This window comes from Rana temporaria, chromosome 9, assembly GCF_905171775.1.
Source record: "Rana temporaria chromosome 9, aRanTem1.1, whole genome shotgun sequence".
NCBI lineage: Eukaryota > Metazoa > Chordata > Amphibia > Anura > Ranidae > Rana > Rana temporaria.
This window is the reverse complement of record NC_053497.1, coordinates 133,466,589-133,487,528: the sequence shown is the minus strand read 5'-3', so window position 1 is coordinate 133,487,528 and position 20,940 is coordinate 133,466,589. Positions and strand designations below refer to the sequence as shown.

At 44.5% G+C, this 20,940-nt stretch overlaps 1 protein-coding gene across 2 annotated transcripts in view; it reads left to right on the top strand.

Annotated features, from left to right (window-relative positions):
* LOC120914093 (discoidin domain-containing receptor 2-like) overlaps window positions 1–20,940 on the top strand; it is a 197,087-nt gene that overhangs the window by 157,296 nt on the left and 18,851 nt on the right. For both annotated transcript variants that reach the window (XM_040324573.1, XM_040324572.1), the window contains 7 exons: window positions 3,998–4,103; window positions 5,952–6,138; window positions 6,663–6,909; window positions 7,066–7,167; window positions 16,634–16,791; window positions 18,205–18,403; window positions 19,967–20,211. In XM_040324573.1, the coding sequence (XP_040180507.1) occupies window positions 3,998–4,103; window positions 5,952–6,138; window positions 6,663–6,909; window positions 7,066–7,167; window positions 16,634–16,791; window positions 18,205–18,403; window positions 19,967–20,211 (1,244 nt within the window). The remainder of the gene's footprint in view (window positions 1–3,997; window positions 4,104–5,951; window positions 6,139–6,662; window positions 6,910–7,065; window positions 7,168–16,633; window positions 16,792–18,204; window positions 18,404–19,966; window positions 20,212–20,940) is intronic.

Genomic DNA, 20,940 nt, shown 5'->3' with positions numbered 1-20,940 from the left:
CTAGCCACAGAGCTCCACCTAGCGGTATGTCCTCAAATGACAACCGCCTGCGAATGAAGAACCACCAGGCCCCTCATTGCAGGACCCATCCGTACAGGAGAAAAAATAAAATAAAACATTTTTTATATTATTAAATATAACGTACAAAAACATATACTTAAATTCATATGTTTTAACGGCAGCAAATTACATGGTAGTATGTATTACTTGACTTAGCATATAAAAACATACAAAGTCAATATAATTAGAGTTGGCTATTAGCTATTGTTTAACATATATATGACCACTAAATGGCATAAGTGGTCACATTAGAAAGAACAGTCATTGAAGATTTGCTAATTTGGTTTGAAAAATATTTTTTTTTAGAGACTGTGACTAGTCCCATAGTCATTACAAAAATGGTTTGAATGATAGGGCTGTATTGATGGTGCATAGGTGGCCCTTTGATCAAATATCCACCTTGCTTCTTGTTGGAGAACTTTTTTGTCAAAATTGCCTCCTTTTTCCTGTTCCGGGATGACCTCCAAAACAAAGAAGGAGACATAGGCAGCATCATAGCTGTGCTGTAGTCCAATGTGTTTGCATATAGGGGTATATAGTATCCCTGCATCTAGGTAGTATAGATGATCCTGTATGCGTCTGGCAAACGATCGTTTTGTTTTCCCCATATAGAATGCGCCACATAGGCATGTGGCAAGATATACCACTCCAATTGTAGTACAATCGGCATATGACTTTGACCTATGATAACCCCCTCTGGGGGTTATCATAGGTCGCGATATGGGCGTTACCTTGGTCCATTTGCGCATGCGCCTCATAGGAATAGTCACCGGAAGTGATGTCAGGGGTCAGGAATGACCCTTCACTTCCGGGTGGACCTCACTACTTAGGACGCCGACACGCATGGACGAATGTCAGATGCGTGCGCCTGGCGTCCTATTAAGGCAGCAGACGAGGGGACTACAGAGTGGGGTATCCTAACACAGCGCCTCTATAAGGTACAGTGATTACTGGGACTTCTAAGTCCTAACTTGAATTTAATACCCTCTGTGCCTTGCAATAAGCAGGGCTCAGTAATGGACATGCCTAAATAGGAGAGTGTTTTATTTGACTTTATTTCATATAGCAATACAATACTTTGCTTTCTTCTTCCTTTTAAAGGAGTTGAATACACATATTATATAGCTCATATTTCTATACACTCTGTATTATTATCTCTTATTTTAGAGCATCGCCATCCGCTGGCCCCAGTCCTCCACCAGTCTCAGGCCTCCTATAGCAACTACCCACCTAATTTTTGGGTGAAACATATATGTGGAGTACCATTTATCTAATCAGCAGGTACCTCAATAATTAATAATTATTAGAATCAGCATAGTCTCTTTTATTAGATTAATTTATTGTAAATCTATCTATATTACTATATTAATTGTTATTATACAAATTACTTCTAGACACTGGAAACCACATATCCCAATAGGTGCTTATAAGGTCCAGCAGCTCCACAGCAACCTGATGGGTCTGGCTCCCATCAGTTGTATGTCCTCATGTGAATGATCGTTGTTGCCTTTGATATCCATAGGCCGCCTCATGCAGCCCCTATATAAAAATCCGACAGACTAGGTGAGCATGAAACCTTAAGTAGACTACCAGTGAATTTAAGATTGTAAAATGGTATCATACCCTGTAATGTTAATATATACTAGTAACATGCCTTGTTTTGTATATAACTAGATGAAGAAATAGATGGATGCAGCGCCCTGACGACGCTTAATTGTGAAACATGTTGGCGACCAGCACTATCTCCGACTAAACAATTCTGTCATCAGCACTGTATCAGGGCAAAATTGATTTTATTATCATTTTTTAATTTATTTAAATAAAATTTGTATTTTTGTATAAAACTTTGATGTTATCTTTGCTTGCCTATAATAGACACACTTTCTCCAATAAGGTCCTAATTATTCTGAGTTGGCTAATACCCGCCCAGTTTATTCTTCCCAAATTTCCAGTATTGGAATATGTTTTAGGCCAGCCATACACGGTTCGAATCTTCGAACTCCTCCTTCAGCAGGAAACAGCCGAGATTCGAATCATTAATGGCCAGGCTGAATGTACCAAGTTGAACCAGCCTGCTGGATTTTTTAATGCCCTGTACACACGATCGGTTCGTCTGATGAAAACAAACCGATGGATTTTTTTCATCAGATATCCGATGAAGCTGACTTTCATCAGTCTTGCCTACACACCATCAGTTAACGTGTTCAACGCGGTGACGTAAAACACAACGACGTGCAGAGAAAAATGAAGTTCAATGCTTCCGAGCATGCATCGACTTGATTCTGAGCATGCATGGATTTTTTACCGATGGATTTCCCCACAGACGATTGTTTTTTTCTATCGGTTTTTTAACCATACGAAAATTTTAAAACAGGTTCTATTTTTTTTTCACCAATGGGAAAAAAACTGATGGGGCCCGAAAACACGATCGGTTCGTCCGATGAAAGCGGTCCATCGGTCCGTTTTCATTAGGCGAACCGATCGTGTGTACAGGGCATTACGATTATAGCAAAGGGGCTGCTATAGCTCCTAACGATAATCTCTGTCTTCTACCTTATGGGAACCACTCCCGTTGGAAGCAGACAATTGCTCTGAAAAAGGGATTCCCCTGTCAGCATTGTCTGTGTTGTTGGGGGAATTGTGCAAATTTATTTTCTGCAACTACTGGTTGCAGGAAAGAATTTCACAATGTGTATGGCCTGCCTTAGGGTTTCTGTTTTATCACACAAACCAATTATTCCCAGCTATGCTAATGTGCACCACCATTCTGCATCTATAAACCTGGACAACTGGATTAGAAAAATGGTGCCATACAGGAAGACTTTTAGTAGTAGAGTTGATGCAATCAATGGTTAAAGTGGCTGCAAAGTCAACTAATGACAGACACATTTCCAAGGATAAATGTTACACTGTCCTAAATCAATTTTTTTTTCTCTTGACCTACAAGACTATAGTATTACTCCTTGATAAATTGCTGGTCACGTGATTGCTCTAGCTTACTGAGTAATCCACAAACCTGCTGGTGGGCATGCCAAAAGAGCGGGGTGTGACGTCATTGCAGGAAAATGTCAGTTTCCCCTTTCCCCAGTGAAAAAAAGGGAGTAGGGTGGAGGGCATGGCTTTCGACAGAAAATGGAAGATATAGGCACAGCATGCCTGTATTAACAGCGGCATTACAATTGCAGTGAAAAGAAGGGAGTTGGGTGGAGGGCATGGCTTTCCACAGAAAACTGAAGATATAGGCACAGCGTGCCTGTATTAACAGCGGCATGACACAAGATGTAAACTGACAACTTTAGCAAGGATTGACGGCCATGCTAGCATGGTCAGTTTACTCTCAGGAGAAGTTACACAGGCAGGATCAACCAGATATTGCACAACACAGGCAGGGCTGAATAAAATGGCAATATTCACAAACATATTACATTGCTTTAAAGAGGCAGTAGTAAAAAAAAAATTTAGGGTTACAAACACTTTTAGTAAAGTGTGGGGAAAGACAGTTATTTTGCTGTACTCTAAAGCTGGCCATAGACAGTTCAAACCTCAGACAGTTCAGCAGGGACCAAACCATTTTTGGGCAGGCTGATTGTACCCAAGTGGGTCCATTTCATGCGACTATTGCCAGCGGCTATAAATGCTAGCAATAATCACTGTTTGTGGGGCGGCTCCTATGGCTTGGAGAACATAATAGCTCAGTGGGAGCAGTTTCCTAGTGTAAATTTCTAGCGTGCTGGAATAATTCTTTGCCATAAATTATTGAAAGTTCTCTTTGCCCCTCACAAGAAAGGTCTTCTCACTGTGCATTAGCCACAGCTGTATGAATTGTAACACAATTAGTGAAAGTACCCGTAATGCATAGCTCAATCAGTGACAAGCGGATCTCCCCAGAAAGCTTGGATTTGGAATTTCTAATATAAATTAATTTCTTTCATTCCAGATGGTCTGAAGTCCTACAGTATTCCCGAAGGAGAGACCTATATGGCTCCAGGACATCCAATAGCATATTTAAATGACTCCACCTATGATGGATACCTGGAGAAGAGGTACGCCAACTTGTTGACAACTGAGATTCAAAACCCAACTCCAATCAAACTTTTAACTTCTGGTTAAAGTGCAGAAGGAAAATAGAAGGAATTTATTGTTTACTGTGTCTCTGTTGGGGATATTTTCCCTCACCAATGGGGAGACACAGACCAATAACTTTTTTGTAACAGTGGGGAATGTTCTTTTTTTCTGTCTGTGACTTTCTGCCTTGTTGACTACAGAAGACAAAACTTCCCCCAGTGGGGTCAAATAAAGAGGTAAAAACCTATAACTGGGATGTAAAGCTCATGCCCCACAGGTGCTATATATCTCAGTTTATTAATATATTAAGGGATACCCTGCTACCATGCCATTAGACACAGGGTGATGTTTCCACACTATCTTGCAGATACTGTATATTGTAGCGCATTCTTTGGCGTTTGATTTACATCAACTATAGGTATTTCTTTAGAATTCTTCCTCCTTGAGCAGATTTATTAATCAGTATTGTTTGAAGTACAGTCCCCTCAATTTCTGTGATGGAATCATTGGGATGATAGTTTTTACTAATGCTACTAATGTGTTAAGAGACAAGTCAGACTTTTTAGTGGATATATGGCCCTGGTCCAATTAAAATGCTGCCGCTATTTCGTGTTTTTTGTATCTAATACAGTAACGTACAATATATTCTTAGTAAGAATTTTGTAGAGATATTTCTAAACTCTCGGTTCCCCATGTTTCTTCATAATATCATGATAGCCATGGGGCAAAGGACCAGTTGCTAGAAAACCAAAATTAAAAGGTGAAGATACATCTAGCATACAGTATGACATATAAATGGAACAAGGTAAACAAAGTACAGGGCAGGGCTGTCTTAATGAGAGGGCACACCGGGGCACTGCCCAGAGGCCCCAGCTGCATGGGGGGGCCCTGCACTTTCCCCAAAGCAACTGGTCCTTGAGCCCATGCTGCCCCGAAATTGGGGGCCCAATGATGGCACTGAGAGTGATAGATACACAGGGGAGACAGTCTACCTCCTACCTACTTGATGTCTGTTTACCTGCACTGTCATTGTTGTAGGGGCCCCAGAGCATTTTTTTGCCAGGGGCCTATGATGCTATTAAGACGGCACTGGCACGGGGCATAATGTTAGGATGATGGATCAGTAAAGAGAGTTTGGTATGTTGGGGGTATGGAAGAAAGTTTCTGGGATTGCACATATGAGATGTGTATGGATGAGGGGGGCTCCCAGAGACCACTGGTATGAAGTATTTCACTTGAGGGAAACATTTCTTCTATCTTTAAGCTAGAGGGCCCAGTGTCTCAATAATCTGGGGAGTTGTAGGTGGGGTTTAGCAAATGAATGCTCTGTTAAGAAATGGTCATTAAGGGTTTGGATAATGTTCTAGAGTTGTGGTGGGTTCATAGATTTTCACCTTCTTACTACAGCCAGTTGGGCTGCTATGATGACATATGTGATAAATGCTTGAAATGGTTGAGGCATGTTAGTAATCCCACTCCAAGTAGGGCCAGGCATGAGGAAATAAGTAAAGCGACAGAGTCAATTAACTTATTAGAATCACTGTAGAATGTGATGAGAGCTGGGCAAAACCACCAGGTGTGGTATAAGGTGCCGCGTTGACCACAGATGAGCCATCAGTTTGGATTAATTTAAAGTGACAGGCCTCCTTGATTTACAATATTTGTGTTGTTTATCAGATCCCATTGGTCATTATCAAAGGCTATACAATACACACTGCTGATTGTTTGATGCTATTACCCTACTACTGAATATTACAAATATACCTTCTTGCATGACATCTTTATCCAAAATCATCCTCTAATATATTATTTGTTTAAAAATGCAGGCGGCTGTTTGACGGCTTGGGGCAGCTGACGGATGGAGTGTTAGGGTTAGATGACTTCATGCAGAGTCACCAGTATCGTGTTTGGCCAGGATACGATTACGTTGGCTGGAAAAATGAAAGTACACGAAATGGATATGTAGAGGTTGAGTTCCAGTTTGATAGGCCAAGAAACTTTACTTCTATGAAGGTAAACACCCAACCTACCTATCCAAACTACCTACATTTATATCAATTGCCTTGTTTATTCATTCTATCTGGTTTAGAAATGTATTGCCCTCAGCAGGCAATCAAACATGTTGTTTTTATTCTCTCAATTCAGATTCAGAAACTGAAAGAAAATGTCTGTTTCTAAGAGCAATATAGCCAAATCTTTGATAATTAAGGCCTTCAGAATTAAAAATTAGGCAACTTGGTTTAAATTTAAAGGGGTTAGTCCATCCAAAATGACATTTTTAGTGTTTGGTGTATACTGGAGAACTACTCAACAATATCTGCTTTCTTGAGGGCTCTTTTGGTGAGATCTTTGTGCCTGCTCTGGGTTCCCAGGTCCGCACTCCTATGTTGACTATTATGAGGTATTTTCACTCTCCTCACTGGATTGTAATATAAATCAGCATCCCTCCTTAATATTTAATTATTAAAATGTTGATTACATTTAATGGCCCATAGTCACAAAGCCCAAAATGAATGATGACAAATAATTTTTTACAGGTCCACTGTAACAACATGTTCAGTAAAGGTGTGAAGATTTTTCAGAAGGCTGAGTGCCTCTTTAAATCACGTCAACAATCTGACTGGGAGCCAGAGTCTGTGGGGGTGGTGACCGTGCTGGATGACAAGAACCCAAGTTCCCGGTTTGTCATAATCCCATTACAGCAACGAGTGGGAAGCTTCATCCTCTGTAGATTTTACTTTGCCGACACGTGGATGATGTTCAGCGAGATCTCCTTCCAGTCAGGTAACGCATTGCTAGCCATTGTGTATTTGCACCTACAATTTTTCCAGAGTCAGATCTCAAATTTTTTATTTAGATAAAATGCAAAAAAAATGATATTCCTAAATCAATTATTGAAACCCATCTTGCAATTTTATTGATCATCTTACTGTTTTACAGATATGGACATTGCAGTGCCCACTAGTGTCACTCTGGCTCCTACTACTGTCCCTGCAGCAACCACTGAAACTCCATTCCTGAATGCTACTGAGAGAAATTTGGGTGAGTGTTAAACACTTTATGGTCCTCACTAAAGATAAGCGTCAACTAATTTTGCAGTTGAGCTGAATTAAGCTTTTTACAACAAAAAAAAGATAAAATAGTGAGGCAAAATAGGGGCATTTGTGGTACAAGAAAAGGTCCTTGATAGTTAAATGGATCTTCCATAACCCTCAGAGGCCATTTAGAGCCCATTGCACTCATAAACCCATCAAAAAGCACTTTAATTTCACCTTTCTCATTGAACCACTAATATCTCCCAATTTTTCGCCAATGTTCAGGGCAATAAAAAAATCGAAATTTTGCTCACCATTCTTTACCTTTCAAATGCCTAAGGCCTCGTACACATGACAGAGTTTCTCGGCAGAATTCAGCGAGAAACTCGGTCAGAGCCGGATTCTGCCGAGAAACTCTGTCGTGTGTACACTTTCAGCCCGATGGAGCCGCCGAGGAACTCGTCGAGAAAATAGAGAACATGTTCTCTATTTTCTCGTTGTTCTATGGGAGAACTCGGCCCGCCGAGCTCCTCGGCGGCTTCAGGGCTGAACTCGCCGAGGAACTCGATGTGTTTGGCACGTCGAGTTCCTCAGCCGTGTGTACGAGGCCTAATTGTGGCCTCCCCCAGTAAAATGTCCCAGACTTTCCAAATTCTGACCTCTAGTTGTCACAAGTTTAATAAAGGCCTTGAGCAATCAAATGACAGGATTTCAACAATTAAAAGCCTGGCTCTTTCTTTCCGTTAATTATCATTTCCCTTTGATCTTCCATAGTATCCTTGCTATGACCTTTTTCAATGAAGTGCAAAATTAATACCTTCCAAGTCACCAACACAATTACCTTTGACAATAAAATGCCTATTGACAACCCTCAACTCGTGCCACCACCACATTTTTAACTATGACCTTTAGCACTCAGGTGTCTAAAGCAACCTTGAACCAAAATAGGCTACAAACCTCTTAATAAATACATTTTTTAAGCCAGGGTTTGACAAATTTGCTTGGAATCTAGGAGCCAGCTAAAAAAGTTAGGAGCCAGAAAACACACCCCGTCCCGGCGAGCTTGTGCGCAGAAGCGAACACATACGTGAGTAGCGCCCGCATATGTAAACGGTGTTCAAACCACACATGTGAGGTATCGCTGCGATTGGTAGAGCGAGAGCAATAATTCTAGCCCTAGACCTCCTCTTTAACTCATAACATGCAACCTGTAGATTTTTTTAAACGTCGCCTATGAAGATTTTAAAGTGTAAACGTTTGTCGGCATTCCACGAGCGGACGCAATTTTGAAGCGTGACATGTTGGGTATGAATTTACTCGGCGTAACATCATCTTTCATAATATTTAAAAAAAATGGGGATAACTTTACTGTTGTCTTATTTTTTTATCAAAAAAAGTGTAATTTTTTCCCCAAAAAGTGCACTTGTAAGACCGCTGCGCAAATACGGCGTGACAGAAAGTATTGCAACGATCGCCATTTTATTCTCTAGGGTTTTAGGATAAAAAATATATATAATGTTTGGGGGTTCTAATTAGAGGAAAGAAGATGGCAGTGAAAATAGTGAAAAATTACATTAGAATTGCTGTTTAACTTGTAATGCTTAACTTGTAATACCAACGGCCACCACCAGATGGCGCCAGCTCACACAAGGAAGAGCTGGGGACTTCACTTTTTGCCCACCTTCCAAGCCAAGTCGCCAGGAGGCTATTTCTAGGCGCAATGGCGACCTGGCGACTGGGATTTGTGGAGCCCTGTTCTAAGCAATACATTGATCTACCCCCTTCTGAATTGCTATTTCCCACTGAAACCTATTTTATTTTTATTTTATTTTTTTAAACGTAACTGTATCCATCTTTAAAAATGTTGGTTTAATTGGGGAAACGTTCTAATAGTTTTTTTTATTTTTTATAATCCATTAGCTAGATATTTTCTCACTTCCTGCCCATTTGACACGAAGACAAGAACTGGTAGAGGAGTGATTGTCACTGGGACAAAAAGGCAAAACACATCATTAGAAGTTAACTTTCCCTGATCTCCTAAAACTGTTTTTTCTTTTTGTCTGTGGCCCCATTGGAGGAATTCCCCATCATTTCTTGTTCTCACAGGAAATTAGGGAAAATCTCCCTAATAAGGACACAGCAATAAAGGAGTTGGACAATTAGCTATTACATTGTTCTACAGTACCTTGAAAAAGTATTCATACCCCTTGAAATTTTCCACATTTTGTCATGTTACAACCAAAAATGTAAATGTATTTTATTGGGATTTTATGTGACAGACCAACACAAAGTGACACATAATTGTAAAGTGGAAGGAAAACTATAAATGGTTTACAATTTTTTTAACAAATACCGTATTTATCGGCGTATAACACGCAATTTTTTTTCTCTAAAAACAGGGTAAACAGTGCCTGCGTATTATACGCCGATATCATGTTTTACCAATAGGGGGCGGGGATCGGGCGGTCCGCCCCCCATGGCCCTGAAACAATGCTCCCTGCATAGTCTAAAGTTGAGAAAAAAAGGTAACTTGCCAGCCCCTTCTACACCGTGTGTCAGTGTCATTGTAAAACGAAGCTTGTAAATATCTCTATAGCTCAGTTTTTTCTGGCTACTCTCCTCCTCCTCTGAGTGTAGCTTTGATTGGAGGAGGAGAGCGGTCACATGACCATCTGTGTAAGATTAGAGGAGAGCAGTCATGTGACCAGGCCAGTGAAAAAAAACGGAGCTATTGAGGTATATGGAAGCTTAATTTTGTAATGGGAGTGATACACGAGGAGCAGTGTGGAAGGGGATGACAGTGATTTTTTTTTTTTTTACTTAACTGTAGAGAAGGCTGGCAGCACTGTCCCAGGAGACTGGGGTCTTCTGGGAGTGCAGGGGGGTTGTGTACTGGATGGGACGGATGTATAATGAATGGGGGCTGTATACTGGGGAGGGATGGCTGTATAACGGGTGGGGGGATGTATAATGGATGGGGGGCCGTATAATGGATGGGGGGCTGTGTACTGCATGGGGGATGTAAAATGGATGGGGGGCTGAGTACTGGATAGGGGGATGTGTACTGCATGGGGGAATGTATAATGGACGGGAGCTGTATACTGGGGAGGGGGGCTGTATAATGGATGGGGGGTGTGTACTGGATGGGGAGGGGGGGCGTATAATGAATGGGGGGGGGCTGTGTACTGGGGAGGTGGGCTGTGTATTGTAAAGAGGGTTGTGCATTTTTTTTTTCCTTAACCACTTAAGACCCGGACCATTACGCAGGTAAAGGACCTGGCCAGTTTTTGCGATTCGGCACTGCGTCGCTTTAACTGACAATTGCGCGGTCGTGCAATGTGGCTCCCAAACAAAATTGGCGTCCTTTTTTCCCACAAATAGAGCTTTCTTTTGGTGGTATTTGATCACCTCTGCGGTTTTTATTTTTTGCGCTATAAACAAAAATAGAGCGACAATTTTGAAAAAAAAAACAATATTTTTTACTTTTTGCTATAATAAATATCCCCAAAAAAGATATAAATTTTTTTTTTTCTCAGTTTAGGCCGATACGTATTCTTGTACACATTTTTGGTAAAAAAAAATCGCAATAAGCGTTTAACGATTGGTTTGCGCTAAATTTATAGCGTTTACAAAATAGGGGATAGTTTTATGGCATTTTTATTAATATTTATTTTTTTACTACTAATGGCGGCGATCAGCGATTTTATTTCGTGACTGCGGCATTATGGCGGACACATCGGACAATTGTGACACATTTTTGGGACCATTGTAATTTTCACAGCAAAAATTGCTATAAAAATGCATTGTTTACTGTGACCGATCGCGGGACACCGGCGGCGATCGGGTCCACGGGTCCCGCGGTCACGGAGCTTTGGACCGGGGCGCGCGCCCGACCCACGGCTAGGCACTTAAAGGGGACGTACAGGTACGTGCCTGTGCCCAGCCGTGCCATTTTGCCGACGTAAATGTGCAGGAGGCGGTCCTTAAGTTGTTAAACTCCCCTCTTAAAATTGGGGTGAGTGTTATACGCCTGTGCGTGTTATACGCCGATAAATACGGTAACTATCTGAAAATAGTGTGGTGTGCATTTGAATTCATTGCAAGTCTTTTTGGGGATGTCTCTACCAGCTTTGCACATCTAGAGAGTGACATTTTTACCCATTTTTCTTTGTAAAATAGCTCAAGCTCTGTCAGATTGAATGAAGAGCATCTGTGAACAGCAATTTTCAAGTCTTGCCACAGATTCTCAATTAGATTTAGTTCTGAACTTTGACTGGGTCATTCTAACACATGAATGTGCCTTGATCGAAAACTATTCAATTGTAGCTCTGGCTGTATGTTTAGAGTCGTTATCCTGCTGGAAGTTGAATCTCTGCCCCACCTCTGACCAGCTTCCCTGTTCCCTACTGAAGAAAAGTGTATTCCATGTGATGTGCAGTGTTAGTTTTCCGCCACACATAGGGCTAGATTCACAGAGATGTGCCTATGTATAGGCGGGCGTAGCGTATCTCAGATACACTACGCCACCGTAAGTTAGAGCGGCAGGTCCTGTATTCACAAAGAAGTTACGCTCTAACGTACGGCGGCGTAGTGTAACTGGGCCGGCGTAAGCCCGTGCAATTCAAAATAGGCTGGTTGGGGGCGTGTTCTATGTTAAATACTCGTGACCCTGCGTATTTGACGTTTCTAACGAACGGCGCATGCGCCGTCCGTGGACGTATCCCAATGTGCATGCTCCAAATTACGTCGCAAAGACTCATTGGTTTCGACGTGACCGTAACTTACGCCCAGCTCCATTCACGGACGACTTACGCAAACAACGTAAAACGTGAAAAATTTGACGCGGTTCCGACATCCATACTTAACATTGGCTGCGCCATCTTTTTGGTGGTTTATCCTTACGCCTGAAAACGCCTTACGTAAACGGCGTATCTTTACTGCGACGGCCGGGCGTATGTTCGTGAATAGGCGTATCTAGCTGATTTACATATTCTAGGCGTAAATCAGCGTACACGCCCCTAGCAGGCAGCGTAAATATGCAGCTAAGATACGACGGCATAGGAGACTTACGCCGGTCGTATCTTAGCAACATTTAAGCGTATCTCAGTTTGATAATACGCTTAAATATACGACGGCGGGGATTCAGACTTACGACGCCGTATCTACTGATACGCTCGTCGTAAGTCTTCATTAATCTGGCCCATAGCGTTTTGCTTATATTTTTTTGATTCAGTACTTTTTTTATTTTTTTCATAACAATACAAGTTATACATTTATACATACATTATATCCAGATACATGATCTTACTTCTAACATTCCCCCACCCTAAAAAAAAAAAGAAAGTGTTTTGCTTTTAGGCCAAAAACTTAAATTTTGGTCTTATCTCACAAGAGTACATTCTTCCACATGTTTGCTGTGTCCTGTGTTGGCTCCTCACAAACTGCAAACAGGACTTTTTATGGCTTTCAACCAGGGCTCAAGTCCTGCGGGAACGCGTGGGAACGGAGTTCCTGCACTTTTTTCACAGCAGGAACGCAGTTTCCTTTGCAGGACTAGAGCAGCTGAGAGCAGCCAAACTGCCCGTGCCAATCCTTCACTAAGCGGCGATGCCCAGCTCGAGTCACTGTCAGGGGCAGGCGAACCTTAGTAATCCTTTATGGTACTGGCCGCTTCCTGTATATGGATTCATCGGGTAGTGTGCGGGTATTCCGTCACTTCCTCGATGCCGCAATGTCTCCTGGGAGCTTTTGTCATTGTTCCCAGGAGACATTGCGGAGGTTATCGCGGGATTTAGAAAGAACATGCGGTTTAGTAATTATGCATATGAGCGTATCATTTTATTTAGTTTTTTGGGGGAGTGGATCTTGGGTGGGAGTTCCCACACTTTTTTCCCCAGGACTTGACCCCTGCTTTCAACAATGGCTTCTTCTTGCCACTCCTTCATAAAGGTCAGATTTGTGGAGTGCACGACTAATAGTTGTTCTGTGGACAGATTCTCCCACCTGAGCTGTGGATCTCTGCAGCTCCTCCAGAGTTACCATGGGCCTCTTGGCTGTTTCTCTAATTAATGCTCTCCTTGTCCGGCCTGTCAGTTTAGGTGGACGGCCATGTCTTGGTAGGTTTGCAGTTGTGCCATACTCTGCATTTTCGGATGATGGATTGAACAGTGCATCCTCGAGATGTTCAAAGCTTGTGATTTTTTTTTATAACCTAACCCTGCTTTAAACTTCTCCACAACTTTATTCCTGACCTGTATGGTGTGTTCCTTGGCCCTCATGATGCTGTTTGTTCACAAAGGTTCTCTAACAAACCATCTGAGGGCTTCACAGAACAGCTTTATTTATACTGCGATTAAATTACACACAGGTGGACTCTATTTACTAATTAGGTGACTTCTGAAGGCAATTAGTTCTACTAGAACTAGGGGCCTGATTCTCAAAAGAGATACGCAGACTTAACTGCTGTTCAGTCTGTGCCTAACTTTGGAAACGATTCTCAAAAGGCTTTTTCCAAAGTTAGGCAGAAAATCTGACATGTGTAAGACACTTACACGGTCAGATTTTAGGATGCAGTACCGCATCCGCCACTGGGGGCATTTCTCATTGAAATGCAGCTTTGCGTATGCAAATGAGGACTTAAGCAGATTTTCAAAGCATTTCATCATTGTGATTTCTGCGTAAGTTCCGAATTTGCCTGCGCAAAACTAGGGCTGGTTTTATAATGTGGAAAGTTAGTCACACATTGTAAAGGCCCATTCCAGCGACGGCATTTGATATGCATTCCCGAGGGAGAACTCCACGGCAATTTTTAAATTCAAAACCGGCATGGGTTCCCCCCCCAGGAGCATACCAGGCCCTTAGGTCTGGTATGGGTTGTAAGGAGACCCCCCCTACGCCGAAAAATCGACGTAGGGGGTCCCCCTACAATCCATACCAGACCCGTATCCAAAGCACGCTACCCGGCCGGTCAGGAATGGGAGTGGGGACGAGCGAGCCCCCCCCCCCCTCCTGAGCCGTGCCAGGCCGCATGCCCTCAACATGGGGGGGTTGGGTGCTCTGGGGCAGGGGGGCGCACTGCGGGCCCCCCCACCCCAGAGCACCCTGTCCCCATGTTGATGAGGACAGGACCTCTTCCCGACAACCCTTGCCGTTGGTTGTCGGGGTCTGCGGGCGGGGGCTTATCGGAATCTGGGAGTCCCCTCAAATAAGGGGGCCCCCAGATACCGGCCCCCCCACCCTAAGTGAATGGATATGGGGTACATCGTACCCCTACCCATTCACCTGGAGGCAAAAAGTAAAAGTTAGTAAACACACAACACAAGGGTTTTTAAAATAATTTATTATTCTGCTCCAGATGCCCCCCCTGTCTTCTTTATTAGCTCTATTACCAGGGGGGGCTTCTTCTTCCACTCTCCGGGGGTCTTCCACTCTCCGGGGGTCTTCTTCCACTCTCCGGGGGGGGTTTCTTCTTCCGCTCTCCGGGGGGGGGCTTCTCCGCTCTCCGGGGGTCTTCTTCCATCTTCTCCCCTCTTCCGCTGTTGACTCGGCGAACCCCGGTTCTTCTGCAGCTGTCCGGTGCCTTCTTCTTCAGCGCTGGCTGCCTGCTATCTGTGTGTGTTAGCTCAATTTCTAACAGGCAGCCAGCGCGGTCTTCTGTGACGTCAGGTTCTTCTTCTCCCCTCTTCCGATGTTGCCTCGCCGCCTCTTGTCGCTGTAATGATGGAAGCGCGCCTTGCATCCCATTTATATAGGCATCACCGTCCCATCATGCTCCGGCAGGTACCCACGTGGTGGGTGCCTACCCACGTGCACCCACCACGTGGGTACCTACCGGAGCATGATGGGACGGTGATGCCTATATAAATGGGATGCAAGGCGCGCTTCCATCATTACAGCGACAAGAAGCGACGAGGCAACATCGGAAGAGGGGAGAAGAACAGAAGAGAAGACCCTGACGTCACAGAAGACCGCGCCGGCTGCCTGTTACTAATTGAGCTAACACACAAAGATAGCAGGCAGCCAGCGCTGAAGAAGAAGGCACCGGACAGCTGGAGAAGAACCGGGGCTCGCCGAGTCAACAGCGGAAGAGGGGAGAAGATGGAAGAAGACCCCCGGAGAGCGGAGAAGCCCCCCCCGGAGAGCGGAAGAAGAAACCCCCCCCGGAGAGTGGAAGAAGACCCCCGGAGAGTGGAAGAAGAAGCCCCCCCTGGTAATAGAGCTAATAAAGAAGACAGGGGGGGGCCTCCGGAGCAGAATAATAAATTATTTTAAAAACCCTTGTGTTGTGTGTTTACTAACTTTTACTTTTTGCCTCCAGGTGAATGGATAGGGGTACGATGTACCCCATATCCATTCACTTAGGGTGGGGGGCCGGTATCTGGGGGCCCCCTTATTAAAGGGGACTCCCAGATTCCGATAAGCCCCCTCCCGCAGACCCCGACAACCAACGGCAAGGGTTGTCGGGAAGAGGTCCTGTCCTCATCAACATGGGGACAGGGTGCTCTGGGGTGGGGGGGCCCGCAGTGCGCCCCCCTGCCCCAGAGCACCCAACCCCCCCATGTTGAGGGCATGCGGCCTGGCACGGCTCAGGAGGGGGGGGGGCGCTCGCTCGTCCCCACTCCCTTCCTGACCGGCCGGGTAGCGTGCTTTGGATACGGGTCTGGTATGGATTGTAGGGGGACCCCCTACGTCGATTTTTCGGCGTGGGGGGGTCTCCTTACAACCCATACCAGACCTAAGGGCCTGGTATGCTCCTGGGGGGGGGAACCCATGCCGGTTTTTTCTTTGAAAATTGGCATGGAGTTCTCCCTCTCAGGAATGCATGCTGAGCGACGCTGTCATTTTTTTTTATAATTATTTGTTTTCACGGCGCGTCTTTTTTTTTTCACCCGTCGCAACTTTAGTGTCCCGTCGAAATTCTCAAAGCCGCCCGGCGTTAATTACGTTCGCGCGCTGCACGTCGGGAAAATGACGTCACACGCATGCGCAGTACGGCCGGCGCGGGAGCGCGCCTCATTTAAATTTTAAACGCCCCCAGGAGAGGAGGACCGCCTTACGACGGCGGCACTTAAGTTACACGGCCTGAAATTTCTAGGTAAGTGCTTTGAAGATCGGGCACTTAGGTAGAGATTTTAAGTCAGTGTAACTTAACTGCTGAAATTTAAGTTAGGCTACGTTTTTGGGAATTTGGCCCTAGATTTTTAGTTAGGGTTATCAGAGTAAAGGGGGCTTTGTGTTGGTCTATCATATAAAATCCCAATAAAATACATTTAAGCGTTTGGTTGTAACATGACAAAATGTGGAAAATTTCAAGGAGTATGCATACTTTTTCAAAGCACTGTATGTAGCCCTTCTTACCGATTGCATTTGTTTATGTTTGTTGTATAAACCATGATAATGAATTTGAGCTCCACTGCCCACATCCTTACGTATCTCATTAATACTTCCCTTTGTCTCTTTGTTCTGTTTCCCAGAAACCACTTTCCCGTTCACCATCAGCCGACCAGTGGCCAGAAACGATGAGCCTAAAACATCTGTTCTGATAGGCTGTTTGGTGGCCATAATTCTTCTGCTTGTTGTTATAATAGTTTTGATCCTGTGGAAGCAATACATACAGAAGCGTCTGGAAAAGGTAAACAAAAATCACAGTCTTCAGTTTATTAAACTGTTGATAAATGTGCCACACAATTTAATGAATGTCACATAATTAGTAAATTGTTTTTAGTAATTTTAAGCAGATGTAGCCGTCGTATCTCTCAGAGTATCTATGCGGCTGATTCATAGAATCAGTTCCGCATAGATAGCCCTAAGATCCAACAGGTGTAATTGACTTACACCGTCGGATCTTAGGATGCAGTACCTCGGCCGCCGCTGGGTGGAGTTTGCGTCGTTTTCCTGCGTTGGGTATGCTAATGAGCATTTACGGCGATCCACGACGGTTTTCGCGTTCGTTACGTCGTCGCTAGTAATTTTTTCTCGTTGCAAATTTACACCTGCTTTAACATGGCTTAACTTTAGTCGAGCTATGTTAAAGTATGGCCGTCGTTCCCGAGTCGAATTTAATTTTTTTTTTGTTTTGGCGTAAGACGTCCGGGAATACGAATGGACGCTACGCACGTCGCCGTTCTAAAAAAAGGCGTCACATCGCGCAAAGCACGGCTGGAATTTCCAAACTGAGCATGCGCAGTACGTCCGGCGCGGGAGCGCGCCTAATTTAAATGGTACACGCCCCATTTGAATTGGGCGGGCTTGCGCGGGACGTGTTTACGATACACTGCCGCAAGTTTACAGGTAAGTGCTTTGTGGATCAGGCACTTACACTGAAAACTTGCGGCAGTGTAACATAAACGGGTTACGTTGCGCCGCCGCAAAGGTACGAGAATCTGGCCCTCTGTGCCTACTCCAACCTTCAGAACACTTCTGACTCTCTAGGTTTAGTAATGCTTCTTGCAACCACACAAAGGAGTTTGTCACAACTACCTTTTAGCATGCAATAAAAAGCATTGGGCAAAAAAATAAAATTTTTGAAAATAGGCAATTTTTCTCCTTCACTGATGTGTGCTGACTAGGCTGCACTGATGGGTACTGATAGGCTGCACTGATGGGCACTAATAGGATTTGATGGGCACTGATAGGTAACACTAATGAGGAGGCACTGATTGGCAGCACTGGTGGGCACTCTTGGGACTACACTGATAGTCCTGATTAGCAGTGTACATGTCCCTTTTACAGGAGCCAGTTATCGGGCCACTTCTCCCTTCCTTATGCTGTTAGCGTGAGGAAAGGAGTGCCGATAACCGGCTTCTGTTTACATCCGTGATCAGCTCTCCTCCATACCTGCGTAGACCAATACTTGCCTACAAATATTATTGCTAAACAAAAAACTTTGAAAGAAGTTACAGTTTTACTTTAAAAGTTTATTTATCTTCTAGGTTTTTGAGAAACTAATTGGCAATAAAAAGTTACTCAAATGAACATGCACATTTCAATATAGGTTGGAAGTGCCCTTCTGTATCTGGAGAACTGATACTCTTTGACTTTATAGGCTCCACGCCGGATTCTGGAAGAAGATGCCACTGTTCGCCTTTCCTTCTACAGCTACACTATTGGCAGCAACAACCAGACTCAAATCCATCAGTCCAACCCAACATATGAAAGGATATTCCCTCTGGATCTCGACTACCAGCAACCCACCAAACCACTACGCAAGCTTCCTGAACTGTCACAGAGTGCGGAGGATTCAGGTAAGAGCCCTGGCTGGCACTGATGCCTAAGTGAGTCGTTTAAGGCTTCTTTCAGCAACTTTGCCCACTAAGATGTGAAATCATAGTATCCCAACTGACAGGGCAGCAGTGGCGGCTGGTGGTCAAAATTTTAGGGGGGGCGCAAAACAGAACTGGCCCCCTTCACTTGCTCTCCCCCCCCCCCCCCCCAAGGCAGGCTCTTGCACTACATAGCAGTTGGCAGATCTATAGGAAATTGCACAGACTGTATTGTGTATGGTCTGATGGAAAAGGGGATTGGACAGAGTATGGTCATCTTTAGGACAATACCAAGAAATAAACTGCTTTCATATAGGAAAGAGGAGGGATAGCCACGATATACACAACCAGCAGGAAGGGGTGTGCAGGGATGGATGGACAGGTAGGGGAGTGGATAGATGGGTGGGAGAATGGGTGGGTGGATGATGAGATGGATGGATAGGTGGATGGATGGGTGGATGGATGGGATGGGATGGGTGGATGGATAGGGTGGGTGGATGAATGGGGTGGGGTGAGGGGAATGGATGGATGAATGGGGTGGGATGGATGGGATGGGTGGATGAATGGGGTGGGTGGATGAATGGGGTGGGATAGATAGGATGGGTGGATAAATGGGGTGGGGTGAGTGGAATGGATGGGATGGATGGATGGGAATGGATGGGTGGATGAATGGGGTGGGGTGGGTGGGAAGGGTGGGTGAATGGGGTGGGATGGATGGGTGGATGAATGGGGTGGGATGGATGGGATGGGTGGATGCATGGGGTGGGATGGATGGGATGGGTGGATGAATGGGGTGGGGTGGGTGGAATGGATGGGATGGATGGATGGGATGGGTGGATGAATAGGGTGTGGTGGGTGGATGAATGGGGTGGGGTGAGTGGAATGGATGGGATGGGTGGATGAATGGGATGGGGTGGGATGGATGGGTGGGTGGATGAATCGGGTGGGATGGATGGGATGGGTGGATGCATGGGGTGGGATGGATGGGATGGGTGGATGAATGGGGTGGGGTGGGTGGAATGGATGGGATGGATGGATGGGATGGGTGGATGAATGGGGTGTGGTGGGTGGATGAATGGGGTGGGATGGATGGGTGGATGAATGGGGTGAGATGAATGGGATGGGTGGATGAATGGGGTGGGATGGATGGGATGGGTGGATGAATGGGGTGGGATGGATGGGATGGGTGGATGAATGGGGTGGGATGGATGGGATGGGTGGATGAATGGGGTGGGATGGATGGGGTGGGTGGATGAATGGGGTGGGATGGATGGGATGGGTGGATGAATGGGGTGGGATGGATGGGAGGGGTGGATGAATGGGGTGGGGGCCCCTGCGCCCCCTATGGACCTGCCGCCACTGCAGGGCAGCATTGCCTAAAATCTGCTTTGTCATAAAACTTTTGCAGCCCGGGCTCATTATGTTATCCAACAACTATTTTCTTTTTACTATGAATATCTAAAACCTTCTGACCAAAATCATTGCACCCTCAAGGCACAAAGGCATTCATGTATATTTGTTTTAAAATCTTAAATGTGTTCCCAGCTTGCAGTGGAGACTACGCTGAGCCAGATCTGACCAAGTCCACCCCACACCAGGGATTTCAGAACAGTGTTCCACACTATGCAGAAACAGATATTGTCAATCTTCAAGGGGTGACCGGAAACAACATGTACGCTGTGCCTGCCCTCACTGTGGACTCACTCACTAAGAAGGATATCAGTGTAGGTGAATTCCCACGCGACCAGTTGCGGATGAAAGAAAAACTTGGCGAGGGTCAGTTCGGAGAGGTACGTTGAACAGTCAAGTCTTCCTAAGAAAAGGTCAATTTTTAAATTTTAGAAATTAATGATTTTGCCATTACTCCCCCATGCATTAGGACATCCCACAGTTTCAAACAATTCAGTAGCAGGAAAGTATGTAGCTGCATCTTCTTTTAAAAATACTAGCTCCTTAGCTGTCATGCTGATCCAAGCATATGCATGCCTGTTCAAGGTTACAAAACCACTGAAGCAAGAGACAGAAAAAGTCATATAAAACAGGTGTTTATCTTATCCTGAATCTTTTACATCTAGGGAAGGGAAAGGAGAAAGTAGAGGATATCGGGGGACCCTCGATGCATTGGTTACCTTTGTATTATAATACCAATCCTTCCTGAATGAGCAAACAATATTATTTTTATATACACAAATGCATCCCACAATTTCATGTTTGTCACTACATTGGCTAAATCTGGAGTAACAAATTAATAAAGTGCAAAATGCAAGACCAAAAAGATGTAGTGCACACCATAATGTGTCAAACAAACACAAATGGCAACCATTTCCTAGAATTTATACCCTCCCATCTTGAAAACCACTGGCCCAGCCTATGAGGATATTTATATTAGGTGGTGCGCTTTTAATCCCTCCCTCCTCTGTTCATTATTATTCAAAAGGGGGCAATTACAATGAACTTTATTGACGTCCAGAAGAAGGGAAACTATGAAGGGACAGGGTGCTCATTTTCATCTCCTTTTT